Here is a 27,792-nt window from a genome sequence, read left to right as displayed (position 1 = left end):
AACGTAAGGTGTTATATGGCTGTGACAAATTTTCCTTCTGAACCTCCTGTAGCACTTTGTACGGAATGGCACGTTCAGCTTGGCTGGAGGCCAGAGCCATGGTCTTGTTGGAAATAAGTACCTGATAGGAGGTACAAAGACCTGGAAGCAAAGCCCTGCCCCACCGTTTCACTAGTTATGTGACCCGAGATAAATTACTTGAGAAAAGAATATTAAAGTCATCCAGCTCATGGGTTACTGTGAGAATTAAGTAGAAAAATACCTATGAAGGCACCTGGTGTACTGCAGGCAGTTGGCCAGTGTTTACGCAGCATTTTTTTTTAGGGCAGAGAAAGATACAAATGAATCAAAATGGTTCTGAGCAGGTAGCCCGCAAAGAGGAGAAAGCTTGGACTCTGCGGACCTGGCTTCCTGTTCTGCCCTGTGTGGCCTGAGCAAGTCCTGCAACCGCTCTAAGCCTGTTTTCTCAGATGAGAATTGGGAGGAATAATGATGATAATAATAATAACCATACCCTTAATTATCTCTTAGGGTTGCTCTGAGAACTAAAAAATATAAGATATCAGCAGACATGAGATAGGAACTAAAAATTTAGCCTATCCTCCCCCAAAATTTAGCATCATGCTAGTGTTAATTCTCCTTATTTTTAAAGATAGTCTTAAACCATGTCCGGGTGTTTTCTGTTGACTCAATAAGCGCCTAGGATGCGCTTTTGACACAATGTTTGCAGTCCAGTATAAAACTTTACCTTAGCCAGGCGTGGTGGCACATGCCTGTTATCCCAGCCATTTGAGAAGCTGAGGCAGGAGGATTGCTTGAGCCCAGGAGTTTGAGGTTGCAGTGACTGCATTCCAGCCTGGGCAATAGAGTGAGACCCTTTTCAAAAAACAAGGACAACAACAACAACAAACAACAAAGAAAACCTTTACCATCTCTGGAAGCCACATTTTGGGTGGCAAAACACCAATAAAAATGAATAGGGGTGGAGAAGAAGAGGAAAGAGAAGCAGCTGATGAGAAACAGAGGGCTAGGGTAGGAGCAAGAAGAGACACTGGGTCTAGCAACTTTGATAAGGTGAAAGCTTTCTTCCCGAGCTCTTCTCCCCTTGTCTGCCTTGAGCCCTTCTCTTCTGTCCTTCTTTCCATTGAAACCTTCATGAAGGCAAAGCCAACGAAGATCTCAGAGAGTGAAGGGGAGGCACAGTGTGGCGGGAAGAGCACCTCCCCCGCAGGCTGAGGAAGCCTGCCCACACCGCGGGGCTCCTGCAGCTGCAGCCTTACTGACTAGGCTGATTGCTGGCAACAATGAGGCTGGGGCGGTGTAACAATAAGAAGGAGAACACCTACCATGTATTGAACTTTCACTGTGCGCTCTACAAGTACGTTTTCAGTGAACTCTCCACGGAAGTCTCATAGGGCAGTTCTGCAGCCACTTCTCTTTGCCCAGTCATGGATTTAGTAAGCTGCAGAGGCAGGACTTGAAGTCAGGTCTCCCACTCCACCGTCCCCTTTCAGCTAAAGATGTCTGAGCAAGCATTTCTGCGTGAGGTCATTCAGAAGTGGTTTATGCCAGCGATTTGTTTTATTCATCTTCCTAGAGGAGGAAGTGGTGAATAAGCTCTTTTACTCATGAGTAAGTGGAATTTATTTCTGACAGATTGTTAATTGGAGGGTCGTAATAAGATTTCCTCACAGAACAAACATGGCTTAGACTTGAGGGGCTAGCTGGGGAGTAGCCTGCAAGCCAGCCCAGAAGGGTGAGGTTACCCCAGTGATGCTGGTGCTTCAGACACTGAGGGAGCTGGGAGAAACTTCTGTCAAAGTCACAGAGCTCATCACGGTGTCAAACACTTCTGAGAGGTCAAAGTGAGAACCAAAAAGGCCCGTGAGGTTTAGCAGTGAGAAGGCAGGTTGCTCTCCAGTGTCTGAGATCACATCATTCATTTCATTCTATTTCTACTCAAAAGATTTCCAAGGGATTGTTCTCTATCTTGTCACCAGTTTTGGGGAGTGTACTCTCTTTAGGGTCACTCTGTGTATTCCTTTGCCATACAGCTCGCAGGAAGTCTCTTTTCACTGAATTTAACCACCTGATTGTTAATGAAGATAGAGATGCACCTCTGCTGTAGCTGAATAGCTCAACAGTCTCCAAAGTTAGCTATCCAAATCTTTTCTGGACCTGGATGTTTGAATCAATCAGTACATCTGCAACTGTAATGGTTATTTTTATCTTTTGACATATCTCACCTGAATCTGAGAGCTGATGTATTTTTCTTAAACTTTTTTTTTTACTGTGAAATATTCTAGTCACGCATTTTGGTGGCTGGAAGAGTGAATTAATAGTAGTCTAATCACCCTGGAGATGCTATGCTTCTGTGAGCTGGCACTGAGGTAAGGCGGCACATCTCTGTGGGAATGACAAGTGAATGAATCTGCTCCTCATTTAACCTGCTGTTCTTTTCTCTCTCTCTGTTTTCTCTCCTAGGAAACAAATGGAAGACTGCTGCGACCCTGCCCATCTCTTTGCTATGACTAAAATGAATTCCCCTATGGGGAAGAGCATGTGGTATGACGGGGAGTTTTTATACTCATTCACCATTGACAATTCAACTTATTCTCTCTTCCCTCAGGTTAGTATAGAGTTGGTTGCCTTCAGTATGGTTTCTTAAATTTCTTGCTGTCATAGAAAAGGGATAATTGAGTTTGCCTAACTCATCAGATTGACTTTTTTTTTCTTCCTTCTCTCTTAACTTTAAATGTTTTTCTTTATATCTATCATCTGTGTGTGTGAATAAATCACATAGTGTTTTGATGCAAGGGTGGAAGCAGGATGTTATAGAGTTACAGTTTTCCTAGCCTTTCTGATTTGAGTCCTATGAGACTGAAGGAAGCAACAAATGAATGATCAGGGACTTGTGGAATTCTAGTGTTCTGAGGTTGGCTGTGGAATGACCGTGAGGATTTGTGTGATACTGGAATGTTTCCTTTGGACTGATGTTGCTCAAGGAGTGGGGACCATATGGTGAGAAGTTTGCTTCTTAGAGCTCTTGAATGTTAACCCTGTGGTTAGATTACCACTGTGAAATGGAGGAGTCGTGGATATGGATAGGAATAATTCAACTTGACCACTTTTGAAGTGGTCTAAATCAAGCTTTGCTTACTTAATATCTCTTCTTGGTTTTCTGAGCATTGAAATAAAGTGTTTCTCTAATATACATGTAGGCAGCAAGAGGGGGGAAAAGGGAAATTTTATTTTAGGGAACCCTCGTTTTGGGGAGGGGAGATCTTAGGCAAAATTGCAATTAGGGAAAAATTCAGAAATGAATCGTGGCCTCCCCAAGACCTCTTTTAGCCACCCTTGGTTTGCTCAGATGATTGTACAGAAAGAGAATTTTTGAGCCTTGGAAAGTGGGACTGAACCTTTCATGTATCTCTGTTAATAGCCCATGAGACTTTAAAGGAGGAATCCCACAAAGTTGAGGCACAGGTTCTGCCAGATCCAAAGTCACACTCTATAAAACAGCCATGCTGACTAGCTCATCCTTAGATATTTCAGTCTAGTTTAATGGTTTTAAAATGCAGTGATAAGGTTTTTCTTTTTAATTTTTGAAATAAGAAATAGAAGCTTTAGTTTATTGCCAGCATCTATGTGTTTTCTCTCTGTTTTTCTCTCTTTTCTTTATCTGCCTTTGGGAGGCTTCCAAGTGTCAAAGGAAATAACTAAGAGATAATATATGGAACTGAATTTTGTCTCCATCTCTTACTAACTAAATTCCTTGGATAATTACCTAAGTCGTCTGAGATTTAGCTGTCTTGTCTCCATGATGACTAGAGTAGCACTTGCCCTATTTACCTTACAGAGCTGTGGAAAAGATCAACTTAGATAATGCGTGGAAATGTCCTTTTTTTTTTTTGACAGAGTCTCACTCACTCTGTTGCCTGGGCTTGAGTGCAGTAGCGTGATCTTGGGTCACTGTAACCTCCACCTTTCAGGTTCAAGCAGTTCTCCTGCCTCAGCCTCCTGAGTAGCTGGGATCACACAGACATGTGCCACCATACCCAGCTGTTTTGTATTTTTAGTAGAGACCATATTTTGCCATGCTGGCCAGGCTGATCTCGAACTCCGGACCTCAAGTGATCTGCTCACCTCGGCCTCCCAAAGTGCTGGGATTACAGGCGTGAGCCACCGCGCCCGACTGTAAAACATAATAAATGTACTTTATAAATACAAAGCATTATATGTTTGGTATTAATGTGTGCTGATTCATACTTAGTATCTTGAGGCTGAGGCATGAAAAATAGAACTGTATTGGTGAGGGTTTAGGCAAGGTACAGAAATCTCTTTAGGTACTTTTAGCAGAAAGATATTTCATATAGGGAATTTGGCATTTAAAAAAATCATTGGAAGAATGGAGAAATGGGAGCCAAAGGGTGGTTCCTAGAATTACTGAGTTCAAGAACCTACTACTGTAACTGTGGTCTAGGGACTGGGAAGCCCCAACTTGCATTGCTGTTAGCGTGGCCACAACTGCTTCCGTTAGAAATAGGGGAAAGAAGACGAGTTCCAATTCTCCTCCTCATTTCAAATCTTCCTCAAATGCTTCTAATGGAGAAATGATTTGCATCCAGGACACTAGTTTCAAAGAAGTCCAGGAAAGGCAGTTTTTAACTATCATGTTTCAGCAGGAAGCTGGAAAGAGAGTGGTACAGAGGTTAAGCAAGCCAATCCACAGGATATTCTGTGTATGAAAACTGCTACCAACTAGTTGTGGCATGAGGAAGAGATAAGGAGGCAATCTCCTTTAACTGCTCCTCACATAGAAACATTTTAAATGAAATCCAAAGTAGCTTTTTTTTTTTATAGATGAGGACTTTTAGTTATACCAAATGAATTCTAACTTTGTATTAGAAAATAGATTTAAAAGGATGATTAAAGAAATATAAACTAGGCTCCTATATTATCTGTCGGTTGCAGCAATAGGGTTATAAGAAACATTTACTTTGTAAAGTGTGTGCAAATGAATTCTGTGCCTCTTTGAGCCAGTTGCAAAACCAAGGAAACATCCTTGAATAATAAAGGAAGAATACTTTTTTCTTGGGAATCAGAAGTCATTACATCATTGTGTATGGGCACAGCCATTGCAAAAGGCAGAACCAATTCAATGAGTAGATTTTTTTAATTGCATATGTATGTATTTTCCTGCTAAGAATCTGAAATGACTAATTAATTCATAGAAATCTTGGTAAACCAGTTTGCATCACTGGAAAAAATGGTGTTTTCCCTCTGCTCTCATCCATTATTATTTCTTAGCAAAATGTTTCCAGTTTGTTATCAGCCAAAAAGGGTTGCCAGTTAATTGATATGCTTCATTTATGTTCCCAGTGGGAAGAAAATAGCGTGTGCAGATGAGGTAGAAATGCAGGTGAGTGGGCCAGGCTTAGTGTTTTTGGCATGAACAAAGCTTCACTCCTTTCCCAGAGTTTCAGTGAAATAATGCTAAGTCACTCGTTTCTAACCTCGATTCTACATCTGTACCTTTACACTTGCCCCTTAAATGCTCCGTATATGTCAGCCATCATTATCAATGTTATTCGTTTGCCTCCTTTTAAGTATTGTCTTTTTTGTTGTTGGTACAAAGATGCAGTGTAAGAAGGGAGATGCTCTGGTATGTTAGGGAATAGCAACAGATCCTATAAGGGCTGGGGCGGTGTATCCTCAGGAGGTAACTATTGAAATGTCTGTGCATTGAGATGCCACATCAAACTCCTTTTAGTTAGTTAGTTCTTTGCTATTTGAACCTTCCACAACTTTCTGTAACTTTATGTTCAAATTTATTCAATTCTGCCACATAATGCTGTGTACATAACTTCATATCTCCATATGACAGCGTTCTGTGTTCTAAAAGTCCTTATCTGCTGTCTCAGTACCATCTTGTGAGCTCTTGAGAACAAGAGGGTTTTCCCTTTTGTGCCCACTGCAGTGCTTCCCACTCAGTATAAATATTCATTCCCAACCACTCATGTCTGTCAAGGGCGTTCCTGTCTGTGTCTCACTTGGGCTGGACCCCTGCAGTGCCCTTGCTTGAACTATAGGAAACCAAGCAGGAAATTCAGAGGTAGCTGTTTCCAAAGGGCTCTATAAATGTATTTTGGTGAAATATTTGTTGAATATTATTAGGCATGAAGGACAGAATTTTTAACCTTCACAAAGGATTTTTAAAACATGGGATGTATGTCTGCGTGTTTGTATTTGAGGAGGACGGTGTGATGGTATCTGCGTTCCCACTTTGAGAATAGCTGCTCCCAATCCCCTGGGTTGGGACCAGCTCTTTCCTGCTTAGCCAGGAACTGCCCCTTTTAAGCCTGCATGGTCCAGTGTTTGCAGGAATTATTGAATGAACCCTATTTTGGCCTAAGATATATTGCCAAGGAAGAACACAAATTTCCATGGAAATGAGTGAGGGAGTAGCAGGAGTGTTAGAAACCACAACTGTGCTGATATAATCTGAAAAATATTTCCTTTTGGTATTATAAAAACACAGTTGGCTGTCCATTCTCTTACACTGTGATATAAATTACATTTCTCCTCAGCACATTCACCCAAGGCCATATGTAAAGCATCACAAAACATCATTAATGCACCCCACATAGACACTCATTTCCAGCTTCCTAGGTTGGCCGTAGGCTCCTGTCGTGTTCCACTGGGCCTGGACCTGCAGCATTCTTGGCCTGTGGGAAACCCAGCAGGACATTTTGGAGTAGTTTGTCAAAATAGCCTTGTTAAAATGAAAATACACATTTTTTTTTTCCTTCACAGTAATGTGCTTAATAGAATTCTCTGAGCTCCCGGATATCCCTGAGTCTCACAGCCATTTTTTTTTCTTTTAATAAAATTTGGATCATACTATATAATCTACAGAATTTGGTAGTTTTTTCCACTTATTCATATTATTGCAATCATTTCCCCTGATATATATCTTTTCGGCTGGAAGGAAACTAAGGGGTCTAATGTCTGGTGGGGATGGATCTTTGCTGGACTTTCATTAGGTTCTATTGTTAGGCTTCCATCTGGCTGCTTTATAACAGAAACCTGATGGGGGCAGAACCAAATATTGCTTATTTATCTCAAGCAATAAAGAATTAGAGGGTGGGTAGTTTAGGGCTCAGTGATGGCTACATAGTGTGCCATCAAGCTCCCAGACCCCTGTCTTCCTACTCAAACCTCCTTAGCTGATGGCCAAGGAACTTCGCAGTTTCGGTTCAGGATCCCAGCAAAAAGAAGGAGTAAACAGAAGAGGAAAGTTGGACAGATTCCTGCTCATGTATCATTAATCAGGACTGAGTCACATGGACGTGTCTAACTGCAAGAAAGCCTGGGAAGTTCAGTGTTCCAGCTTTAGGCAAATGCCTTGCGTTTGTCAACTATACGGGCTGCCTCAGTTTCTTCACATGTTATCTTGCTCAGCCCTTACAGCGACTCTGTGTGGCTGTTATTATTGCCTCCATTTCATAGATGAAGCTAAGACTGAGAGGGGTTAAATACCTTATTGAGGGTCCCAGAGCTGGTAGGTGGAAGGGCTGGGATGTGAAACCTGGCCTGTCTGATTTCAAAGGTGTTAGTGTTTATTTACTCTGTGGTTTATTTCCTTAGAAGACATGGGTTCTAGTGGATTAGTTCATTCTTATCACTCAGTCACCTTGAAACTGTTTTAAGGTTTTTCACTTCTAAGAATACCCTTATAAGAAATGGAGAAATTTCATTTTTTAAATTTATTTTTATTTTATTTTATTTTGAGACAGGGTCTTGCTCTGTTTGGTAAACTAAAAGTGCAGTGGCACGATCATGGCTCACTGCAAGCTTCCACCTCCTGGGCTCAAGTGATCCTCCCGCCTCTGCCTCCCAAGTAGCTGGGATTACAGGCATGTGCTACCACACCTGGCTAATCTTTGTATTTTTTTTTTTTTTTTTTGTAGAGACAAGGTTTTGTTATGTTGACCAGGCTGGTCTAGGAATGCTGGGCTCAAGTAATCCACCCATCTTGGCCTCCCAAAATGCTGGAATTGCAGGCGTGAACCACTACACCTGGCCAAGAAATTTCTTTTGCAGCTTTTTGGGAGAAAAAATAGAGTGTAGATATACAGGTTATGGAATCCTGTACAACACCATAGTTTCCCATACAATACTCTAGTCTCTTTTTGGTTTTGAGCTCCCCGGTATCCCCTGTTGAAAAGAGAAATAAGAGCATTTACATTATTTTGAGTTTTATAAAGGGGAAACCTTGCATTGCTTCTTTGTTATAGGAATCTAGAACATGGTTCCACTACTATTGAATAATTAAGGTAATTTGCCCTGCCATTCTTGGCCTAATGCTAACACTAGAGTACCAGTTAGGGTATGCAGTCTAAAAATCTGGATCCTAAGCCTGGCCTTTCTATGATGACACTTATGATCCCAGACAAGTCATGGAACCATTTTCAGCATGAATTTTATAATTTGCACATCGGGACAAATAATACCTGGTCTTTATATTTCAGTATCATTATTATGAGTAACAAAGTTAAAATGAGATAATGGGTTTAAAAGTGCTTTGTAATGAATGCACCATAAAAACATACTATAATATTATTACTGTTATTTTCTCTCAAAGTGTTTACGGACTTTAGAATTGCCTTGGCATTTGGGTAATGCCAGGAACCCATGAAGCAAAACAAAAACTAAAACACCACTAAAAAAAGGGGTGAAATCAATTTTCCAGGACAGTGGAAAGAAATAAAGATATTGAAGCTGGGATTTCGGAAAACATAAAGTAGTAACAGAGAATGTTACAGTCTTTGTTTCATTATATTGGATAATAATTACAGTAAAGTAAAAGAGCAAGGTGAAATAAATCATTAACTTCCAGTGAATTAAGATTGTGATCTGAACAATGAATTGATATCCACTGTTATTCAAATTGCTCTGTAACTGAGAAGAGCAGGAAAATGGATCATCACTGGATGTCCAAATATCTGTTATCTTCATAGAGAAAGGAAAACAATTGATTAGAAGTGAGGTAGTGCAATGGAGTTGCTCAAAAGAATAGCTGACGGGAACTTTAAGATGTCTTGTTTTTCAAATTTGGAAATAATTGAAAATTAAGACCTTTGTTTAATGAAAATTTGCAGGTTGTCTATGGTTGAGAACAAAATGAAAAATAAAGGAATGCTCTATCTTGCCATGGTGTAGATCTTTCTAAATTACTTGACAATGTGTAAAATTTGGTACAAAGACTGATTATGGCTCAGGATTCTAGCTTCCTGGGAATAATTGAAAAGAATTCATGACACCAATTACCACTGAGTCACATCTCATCTCATAGGCCTGACGGGAGTGATAGCTTTTCTTAGGAGGTGTTACTGTTCCATATTACATTTTCTTCTTAGGTTTGGTGACATGACAGGGTGTTTCCCTGCAGAAAAACCTGGTATACCTTTATTTATTTTTCTTTGATTAGTTTCTTAATCTTGGTTGCTCTTACAGACAAAGGTCCAAGTGTAGAAAGGAATTTGCATCCTATTTTAATTTAGTTTTGAGCATTTGTTTGGATACTAGGAAGCCTCTGTTTCATTTCTATTAATATGCTCATTTGTACTTTTAAACTCTATTAGGAGTCACTTAAATGCATAGACATATTTGATTAACTTACAGAGAGGTATCATTTCAACCCTGAATTTTCTCTGGCTTAATTAATTTGGTCAAATAATAAAGAGGTATGACTAGGTACAGAGAGCGTTTTCAGAGTGTTTGTCTATGTTCAGATCAATTCACTATCTTCCTTCTAATTCACTATCTTCCTTCCACTGATGGTCAAACATTCTTAGATCACAGGTGAGCTAGCACAACATTTTTGTAATCACTCGTGGCCTGACTAGCTCTACCCTGTTATCTTCAGTGTTCAGAACTTCTGAGTAGATTGAAGAGACCAACCCTGAAGCTTGACTTGCCCAACACAATGGGGAAAGGAGTTGGCTAGGGATAGGATAGGGAGTGAACATAGCTTTGGGGGCTAAAAGGAAGTCCAGCCAGTAGCCAGAAAGGGGTATTGCAGTTCTTACTGTGGGACACTGTTGGCAATAACCAGAAGATAATAAGGAGTAACATGATGTGCTGCTAGTATGCAGGATGCAGAGATGAAAATGGGGGTGGATGGAGCTATACCCAGAGATCCGGTTAAAACAATTGACTTCAAGTTCCCAGTCTCTACGCTGGAGATTTTGGCAACTGGCAGCTTCCAAGGGTACTGGTCAGAAGAAGGCAGAGCCTCTGACTTCTAGAGGTTTGGGAACTGATCATTTATCACAGCAGGAACACAAGTGAACAAGGTGAGCGTCCTAGCATTGGGGCCAAAATTAGGGACTGTTTTTGTAAGCAAGGCTGAAGCACAGTTACTGGAACTTGGTATGGGCTGGGAGGCAGGGACCTGGAAGGGCAGCCTGAGGTTATGTTTTGAAATGAAGTCATAAACCAAGTTACTAGAGCCATACCTCAAAGCCAGGGCCAGACCACAAGTGTAACTTGATAGTGATTCCCATAGCTTCAGGTGACCATCCCCAATCATTCCCCTAAAGGCCAAGATTCACCCACATTGCTCAGGGCTCAGTCTGAACCCCACCTGTAGGTTCAGGTGTATATAGAGTTTGAGAAGTAGCCTGGATAAATCAGTAGAATTTTTCAGACAAAAATGTTAGGTTCTTACTGTCTTCAATGTCTAGCTCTGTGGAGGCTGACAACACAGAGAGCAAAAACTAAGTGTAAGGAGAGAATCTGGGAAAATTGTTAGGTAATTAAGAAATTATATTAGCAGTTTGTCAGAAAAATAGGTAAGTGGGTAAGTGTGGTGAGCAAATTTAGGATAGATGGGCATGGGTCAACATCTGCTGATTGTAAAGGAAACAAAAGTGCTTTCTGAGGGTAAGACAACATTTTATACTCTGAAAATTATTATGCATAGGTTTTTTTCTTGCTAAGTTTTATTTTTCCTGTCTATTCAGACTCTATTCTTGAGATTTCAGAATTTTAACTCTTTGCTAAGAAAAAGAAAATAAGTGCTGAGAGAAATGCAATTGTAAATTAAATTAATTTGATAATCACTTCACCTGGGGTGTCTGCTGTTAATGAAGCACTGGCTAACAGCCCCATACACAATATGTATCATCTGATTATTTTGCTTACATTTTTCTGCTTCTAGAGTTCAATCCACTCTGATTTTATATACATCTTGGGTCTAATATACTATTCAGAGGATAGTATATTCACAAAGTATGATTAGTTCTGTAGCCATAATTTATAAATTTCCTAATTGTCTTTTCTTGTTATACTCTTACATAGTCTTTGACCATAACACCCAAGGTCAGTAAGAACTGAAGTTGCTACAGTTTGTAGGTGCTTCCAGATGCCTGACATGGAGATTGTTTGAGGATATTTTAAAATCCAAAGTTCAGTAATATTTCTGGACTCAAGAAAAAAACACAGTATTTCTACATGAACTATAAAATTTAATGTAAATGAAAAATCTACAAAATAACATCAAGGTAAGAATTAAATTTAAAGCAAGGATTTGATGCATAGAAAATTGCCTTACACATTGATTGGACTTGTCACCTAAATAAATATGCCCTGCTGCCAGCACAACTATGCTTTCTTGAAATTTTCATGATTCTATGTAAGTAAAGTAAGTGTTCAACCACTCATTCATGAAGTACTTATTGAGCAACTACTACTGTGTGGTAGGGACTGTGCTAGTTCCTGGGGAAATAATAGTGAGCAAAAATAGACGCAGTTCTGCACCTATTGGATACTGTCCTCAGTGTTCCATAGGTTCCTTACCGTTTACATGCTCACAATTCTGTCCCTCTATCCTGCTTCTTTTCTTCTATTCCTGGTCTCAGGTAATGACACTATCATCTACTCAGTCACCTGAGCTGGACACCAGGGTCTTATGTTTGAATTTCACTGTCCAAATCCAAGTTTATTTCTTAAATATCTCCTGAATCAATCCCCTCTTTTCTTACCTCACTGCCGTTGGGTTAGGTCAAGATTTATCATCTGTTATCTATACTAATGCAAGAACTTTCAAAAAAGTTTCATAGACGGGTGCAGTGGCTCATGCCTATAATCCCAGCACTTTAGGAGACTGAGGTGGGCAGATCATTTGAGGTTTGGAGTTTGAGACCAGCCTGGCCAACATGATGAAACCCTGTCTCTACTAAAAATACAAAAATTAGCTGGGCGTGGTGGCAGGCACCTGTAATCCCTGCTATTCAGGAGGCTGGGGCAGGTGAATTGCTTGAACCCAGGAGGCAGAGGTTGCAGTGAGCCAAAATCACACCACTGCACTTCAGCGTGGGCAACAGAGTGAGACTCCGTCTCAAAAAAAAAAAAAAAAAAGTTCACTATTATGAATTTGCCTTCCTATGACACCCTCCACCCTCTGCCAATTTTGTTGTTATAAAATGTAAACTGGTGTGTGTGACATCTCTTAAGTCACTCTTCACTACTTGCCATGCAGATGAGCAAGTGGCTAAATGGCAGACTCACCAAGTCGGCTGGAGCGGCATTCACGGAGAAAACTCATGAAGGACAAGGAGCAGCTAGTAGATATGCTGTTGCATTTTATTATTAAAAATAAGGAAATTCTACCCTCTAAGAAAGGGAACCTGAAACTACACTGGGCTTTGTAGTTCTGTAATTAGGGATGCACCAACCATTCCCCTGGGGCGATTGAGAGACTGAGATATAACATACTTACTAAGATAGGGCAGAACCCTGGCTTTGGCCTCTTTTATCAACTTAGTGTTTGTAGGGAATGGAAAGCCAGTGTAGCTATGATGGGTGACTCAGGTACAAATCTTGCAGATACAGTTGAATGACATAGATGGCCAGAAATGGTGGCCTTTTTTTTTTCCATTTTATTTTATTTTATTTTGTCATGTGTTCAACAGCATCTCTTTTTCTCTCTCTCTCTCCTCTCCCTGGCAGGTCACAGATATAAATTAAAAATAAAATCTACAAGAAAAATAATTTATAAAAGCACTCCCAGGCTCACACCTTCTATCCCTATTGCTCAGTTACGAATACCCCAACTGGCAGTCAGTGCTTTCCCCCCTCCACTTCACTCCTGCTTGTCTGGGGAAGACAGTAGTCCAGAGCCGGGCAGGGGTGGGGGCGGCAGTGGCAAACAGTTAAAAATAAAGACATTGTGGTCCTGGAACCATCTGGCCACCTTGGCACTTCCATGTCTGCCTCTCCCAGGCAGACCTCCAGGAGCTTGTGCTCAGCTGGGGCTGTGGAGAAGCTGCCCATGGCTGAGAGCTTGTGTGTTTGGGGGGTGCTCTCAGCCCCTGTCACTTGCACTTCTCCATCTTCTAGAAAGAAACCCAAAGAAGAAAGCAGACGACAACCTCGGGACAGAGGAGAAAAATCCTGAGTGTTCACACAGTTACATGGAGTCTTTATGGCAAAGAGGACATTTAGCTGCTTTGAATATTAGGGCATCTCCTTTTTACTCAACACAAGCATTCTAGACTCTACAAGTGAAACAGGGCACAAGCCCTAAAAAAATCAAAGCGCATGAAATTCTAAGAGGACTAGTTTTTTTGTTGTTGCTGGGTTGTGTAACGTTTTGTGTTTTCCCAGTGACAAGCCCAGTCGTTAGTAGGCAGAGGCCCGAGGGAAGGATCACTCCCCAGTGTTGTGCTGAATCCTGCCTGGAGGCTGCTGCACTAGATCCTCCCTCCATATCATTCCCCTGACTCACAGCAGTACTGGAATAGGAAGGCTGCAGGCCCAGTTCCCGGAGCACTGCCAGCACCTCACCCCAGCTACAGAAGAGCTCAGGCAGCAGGTGAGGGGTGGGGAACACAAATGGGATTTATTGCATCAGCTTATGGTTGCAGAAGAGCTAGTCTCTTCCTTGGCTTGCTGAGAGTAGTGGGAATCCAAGCCTTGCTACTGATCAGGATTGAGGGCCTTGGGCGCTGAGCCCCATCTGGTTTCCATGCAGCTCTACAGGAGGCCGCGTCTTTTTCCTGTTGACAGGGGATCAATCTTGAGCAGGTTTATCCTTCCTGGTTACAACCTGTATGATAAAGTTCAAATCCCTTAGAGTGTCACACAAGGTCTTCACGATATGAACTCTCTGAGAATGTCAGCTAATATAAGCATATAAGCTTACCAATTGCCATCCATCTGCTTCCTCCAGCTCCTCATTGCTTTTTTTTTTGAGACGGAGTCTCACTCTGTCATCCAGGCTGGAGTGCAGTGGTGTGACCTCTGCTCACTGTAACCTCTGCCCCCCGGGGCTCAAGTGATTCTCCTGCCTCAGCCTCTGAGTAGCTGGGACTACAGGCATGCACCACCATGCCTGGCTAATTTTTGTATTTCTCGTAGAGATGGGGTTTCACCATGTTGGCCAGGCTGGTCTTGAACTCCTGACCTCAAGTGATACGCCCCCCCTTGGCCTCTCAAATTGCTGGGATTACAGGCGTGAGCCACCATGCCCGGCCCCAGCCCCTCATTACTTTTTACTTTTACTAAGTGACTTGCATTTCCCAGAACAATTCGTTTTTTCGTTTTGTCTTCACATTTGTACATGTTGTTCCTTCTGCCCAAAATGCCCTTCCTATCCTTATCTGATGAATTCTTGTTTATTTTTCAAGATCCAGCCAAAGCATCATTTCTGCAAACCTTCCCAGTTCCCTCTCCCAAGTCTCAACCACCCGGCAATGTTGATGAAAAATCTATTTTCTCCCCCCCAAATTTGTATATATCTCTCTTAATACAATTGAATAACAATCATTGTATAACAATTCAATAACTGAATTGTCAACATTGTTATTGAATAACAATTACTGGCTCACATGCTTTCTGCTGACCACACTGTGAGCCCTTTGAAGGCAGCACATAGACAGGGTCTGGCACATAACACAGCAGGTGGTAAATTAAAATGTACTGAATGAATGATGAAACGGATGGCTGCTTTTCCCAAAACCTTTGCACCCACATGGCATCAAGTTACGTCAACCTAGGTCAGTGCAGGCAACAGAGATGGAAGAAGGAAAGGTCCTGGATGCTCACGATAGAGCGTGGCGTGTGTGACAGTGTGTGGACAGTCACCCTCCAAGTGTGCAAGACTTCATCCTAATCTTGAAATAACAAGATCATACAATTTAAAAGTCAAGCCACAATATTGGTTCTGGGCATGTGGTTATTTTGTTTTTATTTCTTTTTGCTATTCTTATTCTCTGTTAAGACATATATTATTCTTAAGAAATTGTTATTGGATGGAGCTGATGGACATTTTGATACTTGTGAAGATAATTTCTTTTTCTCACATCCACTTCTTATTTTCTCTCATTGTCTTTACCATCTCATTTCAAATGACAATGGCCTCTTGCCTAGAATTCTGCAAAAGTTATCTTCTGGGCTTTTTGTATCTAATCTGGCCTCTTCTCCAGTCCATTACCACACTGTAGCTTGAGTTAGCTTTTTAAAATGCAAATCAGATCATGCCATCATTTTGCTTAAAACCCTTGATTGTCTTCCCATTGATTTTTAGGATAAAGATAAACCCCTTAAGGCCTGATCTCTTCCTGTGGCTCCAGCATCAGTTTCCACAATGTTCCCTCTCATCCTCATACCTTGCTTTACTGGCCTTCTTTCATATCCTCACAAACACTGTGCTCTCTTCTTCTGTAGAGGTTTTCCACACACTATGCATTTTCCTGGAAGACTGTTGCTTCCTCTTACCTAATTAACTTACATTGATCCCTTACATCTTGTTTGAGAACCATTTCCTGGGGAGGAGGGGGCTGGTCCCCAGAGCACCAGGTACCTTTCATTTGCAACTTCATATTCAATTGTATAAGTATTTGATTGAAGTTGCCTTCTCTCACCAGCTGGGAACCTCCCCAGGGATCGTGTTTAATTCTGGACAATAGGGAGTTATGTATCTCAGTTTGTAGCATAGTGCTTGGGACATGGTAGAGATTCAATAAATTTTAGTGGAATGAATGAATGAATGAATGAGTTCAGCTGCTTGGGTTTGGTGGATACTATCACCAAGTGTATCCTGGTGTACCTAGAGCCTATGTTTTGGTATAAATATAAAGAGACTTGGAGTTCATTAATAGAGAGTGGAGGGGAAAATCCTCGCATTGGAAGCAGTCAACATAATGATGAGGGATTTTTTTGCTCGTTAGCTCGGCTAGGTCTGGGTTCTTGTCTCATGACCAGGAAGAAGTAGGCACACAGAAACTCGAAGAGTGAGCAAGGAGGGGAGTTTCACTGAATGATGAAACAGCTTTTAGCAGGGGTGGTCTGCCTACCCAAAGGCAGTAAAGTTCTCAATATGGCTGAACCTGGGGCTCTTTATGGGCTCAGAATAGGTAGTTTGTATTGATTGGTTTGTGAGTATGCAAAAAGGTCAAAGCAAAGATGCCACTCAAAGGTGGACATGACAGTGTAGAAAGCCAATTAGGAAAGTGTAGGTATATGAAAAATAGGTGAACGGTGGGGATCAATCAGAGGAAAGTGTGCCAAACGGGCAGGTGGGGTCTCAATCCAGTCCGAGGATTTAACTTGTAGCTTGGCTTTCTGGCTTTAAACTGTCTGCAACTTGGAGGTGGGGTTTTGCCAGGACCTGCCCCTATCTATCTAGGCATTTGTCTGCCTCCTGTCATTATCAGTAAGAAACCTCAGAATAACTGTCCCAGACTGAAGCCTTTAGGGCTAACTGTGAAGATAGGCAAAGAGGGTGACCCCGAGCCCTTTTGTTACCATGTCACCCTTGTGTCATTAGATAATACAAGTCTCAGGTGTTGCAATGAAATCAATCTTAAAGGACACCATAGTGGAGAAATTGCTGCTCTTTTTGAAGATGTAAAAATCACAGTCAGAGATGTCAGCTCAGTCAGTCTCTGCCTTCTCCCCAACCAGAACTAAATGGCAGAGTGCAGTGACAGAGCAAAAAGCTGAACTGGTTCCGAGGTCTCTTCCCTGCCAGGAGCTGGCATCTCCAGACTCTCAGCTCCTGTGTTGGGGCCTTGGTGCTCTTCAGTCTTTTAGCCATCAAATATTCTTGTACCAATTTTCCCACAAAGCGAATGACTGGGATTTGTATTTTAAAACCATAGCTATTATAATACCGGTATCTTTGAAATTGACATACTGTCTCCCTGTTAGTTTTCAATTTATCTTGGCCCAGCTGCTGGAGGAAAATACTTTTTAGTCTTTGTAGCGCCGTGGAGCCAATATGTTTAGGGAACAAGCCAGTCAATATAGTTCCCAAACAACCTCTTACCAGAGACAGTAATAATTTTTTAACCCCTTGAACTCTAAACAAGAAAATGGTTTCATCCAGATTATGAACACTAAACCTTGGTTGGTGTGGGCAGTTTGAACAATCATCCTTCGAGTTGAAAACTTTTTGACTGTCCTTGGAATTAGTAAAGGACATACATTAAGTAATCCCCTAGGACTTCTTTTTCAGCTTGTAATTACATTTCAAGGAAATGGCCCTGTAAAACAAGTAGCAAAGTGCTCTCTGCAATATTCGAAAGTAAGACCATAGCAGGTCAAAAATTGAAAAGTAAATTATAGTCATTCACTTAAAACGTTCACTTAAGGCATTTTGTAATTTCATCGGTGACCTTTTATTGCATCATGAACAAATAGGGGCAAGAAAGGATTTAGAAGATAAAGATTTGGGCTTAGGAAAATAAGCATTCAGTGGTAAGGATTTATATATAAGATGTAAGATAGATCAAGTAAGGGCCAGGAAACCTTTGGGGAAAAAGGCAAAGTGTTATCATATGAATAAAAATAATGGTAATAAAATGTCATAGATTATGTCATGTCTTTAAAAAGAGAGTACCTGAAGGAAATATAAATTTCATGTTTTAGGTTATGTCATACCATGGGGATCTTGATATATAGAAATTTCCTTGCACTTTTGCAGATGGTTGAGAGATCTAAGAACAATGGAGGGATGCAGAGAACAAGGGGACAGGAAAGGCTGGTGTAGGACACAGAACATCAGAATGACTGCATGGAGTAGGGAAGCCACCAGAGCAATGTGATGACTGGCGCTCTCGTATTTTACAGCTATTAATAGCTCATATTGACTGAATGATTTCTAAGTTCCAGACCTGGCACTTTTTATAATTATCATTTTATATAATTCTTTCAATAACTGTAGAGGTAATTTCTTACGCTTCCCTTCACCCCATTTTATAGATGAGGAAGCTGAGGCTAAGAAAGGTTCAGTACCCATCACAAAGTACATTGGAAGTGGCAGAATCCTCTGATGCTGTAATTGTGTAAATAACCATTTTATTCTCCATGACCTGGTCACTTAGAAGATGACAGAGGAATGATTTAGATATGTTATGTATATTCATGTAGAGTTTATATATGCTATTGTTCCATCTGTCTGTGAAGTTTTCCTCAATTAAGTTGTGCTTGAGAAGCATTGAGGATTAAATTGGCTAACCTCGAACTTTCTGTTGCCAGTGCTTCCTGTGGGCTTGGCATTCTGTTTAGTACACTTATAAGAAAGTCATTCCAGCCTTGAAACTCATCCTGTTAATGCAGATGTTTTCTTACTGAGTCAGTTAGTGGATATGTGGGCCAAAAGGTTCATCAAAGCCACTGCTGATGAAACAACCAAAGCTTCATTTTCTTGAGGCTTCTGTTGGAAAGAAAAAGGAAATCTATGTGCCTGTGGGAACTGCAGACATAAACTACCTACCTCATGTAAAAGGCTGCCACGATTGCAAGTGACATGGTAGATGCAAGTATGGGCAAATACATAGGAAAAAAGGCACAATGAACTTTTAAGTATATTTCCACTTACTAATTATGAATCTGTGACCACCTGTACAAATAAAGCAATTAATGTCAACTGTTTACGACGCCTACAAAAGTTTCCTCTTTTAAAATTTCAATTTTCTTTTTGTTCCTGTTTCTAAAATTTGTGTAAATTTATGGGGTACAAGTATAATTTTGTTCCATGGATATACTGCCTAGCAGTGAAGTCAGGGCTTTTAGTGTATCCATCACCAGAATCACGTACAGCATCCTCATTAAATAATTTCTCATTATCCAGCCCCCTTTCACCCCTTTACCTTTCTGAGTCTCCATTGTCTATCATTCCACACTCTAGGTTCACGTAAAAGTTTCTTATTTGAAATAGATTGTATCTATTTAGAGGAAAAATTATATTGGACATATTTTTGTTTTAATTCAGTATTTTAATTTTAAATTGGAAATAATAAGTAAGTTAATTTAAATAAATTAACTAAATTCCCCAAAATGTGACACTTTAAGGAAAGTGCATAGGAAACATTAATGAAACGCAAACGTATTAGAGAAAACCTACCAAAGAGTAGGTTGGTTGTATTTTCTCAATTTGATTCAATTTTGTGGCTACACTCCACAACTATAGTTTGTTGAAGACTAACTATGTGCTAGACTCTTTGCTAAATGTTTTGCATGCATTATCTGATAATCCCAACATATGATGCTGATATTATTGTCTCCATTTTACATGTAGAAATTGAGGCTGAGCCAAGAGTGTCCTGCCTGGGATTTCCCAGCTAGATACTGGTTCCATGCTGTGATTCCAAGTCAAGATTCAAACTGAGACCTGTTGAAGCTAACATCTGCAAATTTAGCCCTTTAAACTGCATTGCATTTCCTTTCAAATTAAGTAATATGCTACAAAATGATTACAACCTAATGAAGTCTCTCTCCTGATATGTCTGAAATACCTATAATAGTGTATAAGAAGATTCCCATTTTGTTTTCCTTGGAAACGGATGGACACTTACTCAGTTGCTAATTTCTGTAATGTGGTCCAAATTCCATATTTAAGGATTTATCTTAAAGAATTAACTGTACAACTGCTCCAGGCTATATGTATCAGATAAGTAACAGCAGGAGGACCTCTATGTGGAATGGGTTAGTGATGGTGAACTTGTTAAAAGAGGGTTCTGTCTCTTCAAGACCCCTTTTATGTGAGGTGTTTTACATACAATTAAGCAAACTTTATTGTCCATATAAAAGAAGAGAATACAAGGGGCTGATGCTCCCCTTTCTCCGCTACCTTCTTAGCTCTGCCACAATTCAAAGATGTTTATAACAGTATTGTTTATCATAGTGAAAAAATGGGAATAACCTAAAATATTCAACATTAAGGGATTGGTTAAATTACGAATCACCTCTACAGTTAAATACCATGTTGATATTAAAATCATGATGGAAAGGTATCCATAATATCTTGTTAAATAAACATACACATTACAATAGTATTCATATGGGATCATCTGATCCCATTTTGGTTAGAAAACAAGCCATTTAGGATGGGAAGTCCACCCAACAGAGGGCTGAGAAATCACTGCAGGTAATATAAAAATATTACTTAATGTTATTTTGAAAAGAAGCAAGGGAGACTTTTAGAAACTTTTGGACTTCTTTTTGTCAGTTAGAATCCTGAATTTTTCACTAACTGCCTTATAAAAAAAAAAAAAAAAAAACCCTGTATTTCATTTAAATCTGGCATGGAGAAAAGAGTCTTTCCCAATCTTTGGCTAAAATTCCCCAAAGCATGTATTTTCCTACTGTGTCTTTTGGAATAATTTAAGATATGCACTCTTCTCTAACTGTCTACTCTTGGAATAAATTTATTTATTAAGTCTGCTAGGGCCTTGCCTGGGTCTATAGTAGGATATGCAAATTGGCTACCAGTTAAGACAAATCTGGCCTTCAAATTTTGGCTTTACTTTAAAAAAAAATCATTTGAACTATATGCCAACTTTTAAAAATGAGGAGCTTTTACATTAACACCTGGATTTTTAGTATCACTTGGAAAAAAAGCAGAATATCTGGCAGTCCTGGCTCCCATGCCCATGAGTAGGGCATGAGCAGCTCCTTATCCTGTTGCTCTGATGATACGATTTCGGTTTGGCTGTGTGCCCACCCAACTCCCATCTTGAATTGTAGTTCCCATAATCCCCACATGTAAGGGAGGGACCAGGTGGAAGGTAATTTAATCATGGGGGCGGTTACCCTCATGCTGTTCTCATGATAGTGAGTGAGTTCTCACGAGATCTGATAGGTTTATAACGGGCTTCCCCCATCCCCTCGACTTCGCTCTGCACTTCTCCTCGCTGCTGCCACGTGAGAAAGGATGTGTTTGCTTCCCCTTCTGCCGTGATTGTTTCCTGAGGCCTCCCCCGCCATGCTGAACTGTGAGTCAGTTAAACCTCTTTCTTTATAAATTACCCACTCTCAGGTATGTCTTTATTAGTAGTGTGAAAACAGACTAATACATTTGGCCGTGTGCCCTTTGTTTGCCACAGTCTCTAGCACTTCCTATTGCCTTCCTTCCACTCGTTTATGTTACCTGCTTGAATTGTGTAGGCATTTCATTTTGCACCTCTGGTGTGCTAGACTTTAAAATAACCTAAAAAGCTCACCTGTGGATCATTTAGCAATTTCCTTAACCTTTCTGTCAGTGGTCTGAAAAAGGGAACAGGTTTGCTCCATTTGCTTAGATAGATTCTTGGCATTTCTCCAGAAAGTCTGGGGATGGATTAAATCAATTAATTAATGAAAACATCTGTATACCTATGTGGTAGGCTCTGGAGACACTAAGAGTTACAAAGACGTGGTTTATACCCTTGAGGGGCTTATTCTGTGTTGTGGAAGACGGGTGTACACAACAGTAGCTAGTCAAGGGTTACCCAGTGCTAAGGGCCTAGAATGTCTGCTTAGTGAGACTGATGGTAAGTGCAGTAGGTGTTTCTGTGGGAATGGGCAGGATGTACATGCCAATCCTAGAAGATGACATAGGTCAGGGAAGGTTCTAGGGAAGGAAGACCTCAGGTCATATCTGACAGTTGGCAGATAGAGTGGGTCACAAACATCACTGTGCATGTGAATTATATCGTGTAGGGCAACTTCAGATTCCTAAGCTCTACACAGAGATCCTATTTCTAGAGGGCTGAAGTGGACCAAGAATATGCACCTTTAATATGAAAAAAGGGTAGAAGATAAGCCAAGCAGGTCAGGAGAAATAAGTAAAGGTAGGAATGTGTGAAGGTAATTTAAAGGCTGCAAAACTCAGCTGATTGGATGCTTGTATGCGGAGTTCCTGGGAGATAATTAAGGGAGGAATACTGGGAAGAGAGGGATGCTCTGGAAATCACTTATTTTCCTTTTTATCAGTAAGAAAGGATGGCAGATACATTTTATTAAATTGGGGAAATAAAGCATCAGCAGCAGCCAGTTATTCCCAAAAAGAATATTCTCTGCTTGGTTTATTTATCTTTTAATGGAATAAAATAGTTATATATGAGACAATCAATCATGGACATGCTTTTTTAAAAATGCAAATAATAGTTAATTAGCAGGCAATTGATCCTGGTCCTGATAGTTCAGGTGCCTAATCAGTTAAATTGGATTAACAGTTTAGCAGTCTGCTGCATTACTTACTAAGTAATTGCACACTATTTATAGTTGAAAACAAAATGGATGCCCTAATTGATACCACCTTTTAGTGTGGCAAATACTGAACTGAAGCTCACAGTTTCTGACCCAGCATCTCATACAGTGACTGGTATATGCTTAGTTGGCACTCAATAAATACTTGCCAAATGTTCTTAACTGAAACTTGCTTGGTATTTGTAGTTCTTCATTTCTGAAAAAATGGAGTTGGATTTTATTCATGGTTTTCTACACCATCAAATTCCTTGGGGTGTCTAACTGTCACTTCCAGAAATAGAGAGACCAAGAAATTGGGGAAGGGTGCCCACTTTACCTCATCTTCTCTTTTGTGTATATGTGTGTGTGTGTGTGTGTGTGTGTGTATATATATATACTTTTATGTATGTGTGTGTGTGAGAGTACGTATACACACATTTTTTCAAGAGACAGGGTCTCACTCTGTCACCCAGGCTGGAATGCAGCGGCACAATCATAGCTCACTGCAGCCTTCAACTCCTAGGTTCAAGAGATCCTCCCACCTCAGCCTCCCGAGTAGCTGGGACTACATGTCCATGCCATGATGCTAGGCTAATTAAAAAATATATATTTTTAGTAGAGAAAGAGTTTTACTAGGCTGGTCTCAAACTCCTGGCCTCAAGCAATCCTCCCACCTCAGCCTTCTGAAGTTCTGGGATTACAGATGTGAGCCACCATGCCTGGCCTATATATAATATGTATTTTTAAATAGGGGTTTTCTGGTATAGCCTTGTCTGAGAAACAATAAAGGCTTCCATTTTGAAGCAAAGAAAATAACAGTAGCAACACTAATAAGTTTAGAAGTCTCTGAAGTATTGAATAAATGATTTGTTTCAATTCCACGTGTATTTACTGGCCACTGTGCACAGCTTTAATACATAATCTCATGACTCATGGGGCATAAATGAATTCCAGTGTGCCTCTTGTCTGCTTGAGTTTTTTTTAGCATTCCTTGCACTTGTAGGGAATTTTATTGGACACTATACCTGCAGACCCTTCATAGATCTTAAGGTTGAAAAATAATTTGGAAGGCAGGTAATAGAGTAGAGAAAGTAAGGAGAAGGGATGAGGGTGAGTCATTGAAGCAGCTTTAACAGAGGTAGGGAGACAAGAAATTCAGGCTGTGTCTGAGGAAACACAGGTACGTAAAATGGTGTGGAGGGAATATTGGGTGTATGCATAGATAACCAGCTGGTAGAAAAGAATGAACAGGAAGTTTAGGGTGTTGAGAGGTCCTAGGTGGGTGCTTCAATGAAGATCCCAAATGTTTTTGTCTGTGGGCAAGGGAAAACATGGAACTTTTTTTTTTTTAATTAGAAAAGTGATTTGCGTTAGCTTTTGTTTTAGAAGAATTAGGATATGAGAGTGAAGGATTGATGATGGGCAAGAACTAGAGGCCAGTTTATAGCATTAAGCCGTTTTAAACAATAGTTACAACGAGAGTGGAAAGAGGAGAACAGAAGAGCCTCTGCAGAGGGAGGTGTTAGGTAGATATTAAGAGAGAGGTGAGCAAAAATGGCTCTGAGATTTCTAGCCTGTGTTGCTGAGAAAATGTTGATCTCTTAAAGATAAAAATAACAATTATTCATCATTTACCTTGTGCCAGACATGAGTCATTTAATTCTCACAACAACTGTAAGAAGTCAGTACTATTGTTACAAGTGAGACGACTAAGGCCCTAAGGTTAAATAACTTGCCAATGGTCGTAGAGGAACATTAAAACCAGGGACTGGATGCAGGCAGGCGGGCTACAAGATGATGCTCATCAACACGAAGATGTGCTTTCTGTATTCGGAGAAAATGAGTCTCTCAGTGGTATTTCCAATGAGGGGACTGCAAATATGACATCTAGCAATGGCATGAAGCTTAGTTCTTCCTGCTGCTGCTTCTTTCGTTTTCTGCTCCACTACTAAGATGATTGGCCTTACCTTTGAAATGTTGGGCATGCCCTTCTTATTTCCTTCCCTTTCCATCATGAAAAGAAAACAGTTTTGAGGACTTTTAAAATGTGGTCAACCTCTGCCCTAAAGTATAGACACAGTCTTTGTCACCTTATGGTTCAGAAACAACATCAGTAAAAAATTTCAATTCATTGGGACTTGACTATGAAATGTTTAGTAAAGCTGCTGCATGGCACATGAACTGATGCCACATGAGTTGTGTCCAGAATAGCAGATCATATGTGAAACATAGAAAACACTCTTTGGAATGTTTTTCTGTTACTTTTTATAATGGATTAAGAAATTTTAATAGGCAAATAGCCCCCACTGTATAAATATTCACATCATTCAATTTCCAAAGAAGCATCCTATGTAGAAAGCGTAACACTGAAGTTATCCTTTTTAAAATCACAATTTTATTAATAGAATGGGGAATACAAATCTTAGCAGCAGCTTTCTGGAAATTTGTTTTCATATAATTGAAGAACAGTTAAAAGTCCTTGAATGGCAGGAAACTACAAATATTCTATAATTAGCGTGTACAAATATATATCTTCAGGGAAAATTTTGTGTAATGTTTTTTAAAGGGTTTAATAATTAAGTATCTATAATGAGAAGGTTTTTTTCTCTGAAATAAGTGAACTAATTACCAGATATTTTCATCATAAAATGCTTACGTATGCAAAGTAAGAAAACAACTGAAATTTTAATTTGGACTTCCAAGGGGCTAGTTAAATGACTGAAAAAGCCAATACGTGTTAGTTTACTTACCGGAAAGAACCAAAGCTGCTTTTGATTTGGCTGCATCTTGTCATTATTGTGTTTGTTTAGCTGGGCACCGTGGTCGCTAGGAATTCACTTGTGGGAAGTTGCCAGTCCTTAGTTGAAGTAATAAAGTGACTGGGGTACAGGGATAAAGAGATGTTCATGTGAGCAGTATTGTTGGAGAGTTGGGGGCTTGATTGGTGCACTGGTTAGAATGTAATTAGGTCCTGGAGCAGGGCAGTGCAATTAAATATGTTAAGGAGGGCATAATTAGGTGGGAGGCTGAATGATGTAATTACATTCATAAGAAGGGGGCTATAATTAAATGTGAGGCAGGGGTGTGTATTTAGATGCCTAAGTTGAGGATATAATTAACATATGGGCAAGAAATTAAATTGTGTGTGTGGGTGAAGCATAATTGTGTGTGGGAGTCCAGGAGGATACATGGGTGAGGGTATATAGAAAGAAAAGGGTTGGAGTGCAATTAGATGTGTGAGTTGATGTTCTTATGGTCAAAAACTTGAGATTTTCATTAAGAAGGGCAAACATATGTTTTGACATCATGACTGATAGCAGGTGGCATGTAGTGACAGCCTTTCAGACCACTCTGAAGGCTTGCAAAGCAAACTCTGTGCTTTTCCAATGTGTGGTTTGAGATCTGCAGCTAACACTGCTGTTGATTCTTCTTGATTGTGGCACTTGGTGCCACAATTCTAAATACTGAGTGGCTGGATAATTTTTCTAGCTTTAAAACATAATTACATGACAAGGAAGACCTGCTCCCCCTTCCTGTCAAAGAGAAAAGAGTTTGGCGGGGATTACTAGGGCAAATAAACACACAAACAAGAACAACAAAACCTTCTTGCCACCAACCACCAAAACACCAATTTTTCTTTATATCGCCAAGTGTGAAAGTAAGCATCACTCTTTTAGCTGAAAGGGTATCACATAAACATACATGTGTAACAAAATCAACAAAACTTAGTTATGGTAGCCTCTTTATTTTAAATTTCTAAAACAATATGTTTTCATAAATAATTTTGGCATCCTCCCAACATAGAAAAGCAACAAAGCAACAAATGTAGGCTGCAGATAAAAGAGGAACTAGGGAGCGGCAGAAGGGAGCCAGGAGAAGAATGATCACAAGCGTAGGTGAAAAATTACTCAGGGCATCTCAGAAACTTACATTGAAGCAGTGAAGTATGGTAAGAGTGATCATAATAATCTGATATATCCTATATTAAACTTAAAACATGGAGACTCCTGTTGTCATCTTCAAAAGCTAGAGAACATTTCGAATATTTGTTCGTTGCTTAGATAATTGTTGAAATTAAACATATTTAACTGGCCAGTAGTCTGCTTAAATTGATTCAATCTAGCACTCAATTCTCATAAATCCCAGAGCCTCAGAGCCTCCTCATATCTGTTCAGGCCTTAGGTCAGTTCTGACAGAACTCCACTATTGATAGATTCCTGGTGAGCTGGTTGCTTCAGGGATTCTGAAGTTTTTAGATTCAAAAAGAATCCGAAAAGGATTCAAGAAATCTATATTTAAGGTTAGTTATTTTTTATAACGTGGATGTAAGGACATTGCAGCCTGCCTGCAATCTCTTGTTCTGCCCTTTAGTGGTTTTAAAGAACTTCTTTTTAATTCTTAGGTTTTGATTTCACATCAATGCATGATGCTGATTTTTAAAATTGTAGACATGCCTCAAAGGCAGCCTCTCACAAAGGATCTTGTAACTTAATTTGTAATCAGAAGTGCTCTTAATAAAATGTTGTGCATTCCTGTGAAAATTACTGTTGCATCCAATTTCTACACTAAGTGGCTTACATTTTCTTTTTCTCCATGCACTTCCTACTTTTTGCCCTGCCTCCCAGACCAGCTCAGACTCTGCAACAATGAGTGATTTATGGTGGTTAACTCATGTGCTTCTAGAGGTCACACAATTATCATTCAAGACATCTAGTAATGTCTGTGGGTTGGAAGATGAGTAGGTGTAAAGTCTCCTTGTGCCAGTGGTAGAGGTCAGTGCTGGCTCTGCTGTTCGGGGTTGGGGGTGGAGTCCCAGCTCGCCAGCTCTTTGTTGCTTTGTGTGGATTGCACAAGGAGAGGAGGAAGAGGTGGGATTTGGGCTTTGGAAATGACTCTGGTAAATGACGCTTTGTTGACTTAATTATAAAAAGCATTCTAAGATGCTCCAGTACTATTTACATAAGGCACAACAAACAGGGTTTAAATTCTTCAGATTTGAATAGCATTTTTCCATAAGTCATATTGTCACCTAGGAATATGTTTGCAGCTGGCACTTAACAAGTCTTTTCACTCTCATGCATGCTATAAAACATCAAAGATCCTAATTTTTGTTTGTCTTTTTTTCACCTTCCTAATATTATCTAATAGACCAGAAATCTCAACTACTTTCTTATACTTAAAGCTATGGATCTCAGCTTAAATGTTAATTCCTCAGAGAAATTTTTCCTAAGCTTATAGCACTCTGCATTTTGCTGTCATGTTTGTTAAATT

At 40.0% G+C, this 27,792-nt stretch overlaps 1 protein-coding gene across 4 annotated transcripts in view; it reads left to right on the top strand.

The window, feature by feature from the left end:
• Positions 1-27,792, top strand: part of ST8SIA1 (ST8 alpha-N-acetyl-neuraminide alpha-2,8-sialyltransferase 1) — a 260,653-nt gene that overhangs the window by 44,319 nt on the left and 188,542 nt on the right. For all 4 annotated transcript variants that reach the window (XM_054526948.1, XM_054526947.1, XM_024256942.3 and 1 more), the window contains exon 2: positions 2,485-2,629. In XM_054526948.1, coding sequence (XP_054382923.1) covers positions 2,485-2,629 — 145 coding nt within the window. The remainder of the gene's footprint in view (positions 1-2,484; positions 2,630-27,792) is intronic.

Source organism: Pongo abelii, chromosome 10, assembly GCF_028885655.2.
Source record: "Pongo abelii isolate AG06213 chromosome 10, NHGRI_mPonAbe1-v2.0_pri, whole genome shotgun sequence".
NCBI classification, from domain to species: Eukaryota; Metazoa; Chordata; class Mammalia; order Primates; family Hominidae; genus Pongo; species Pongo abelii.
This window is presented reverse-complemented; position numbering and strand designations above follow the sequence as displayed.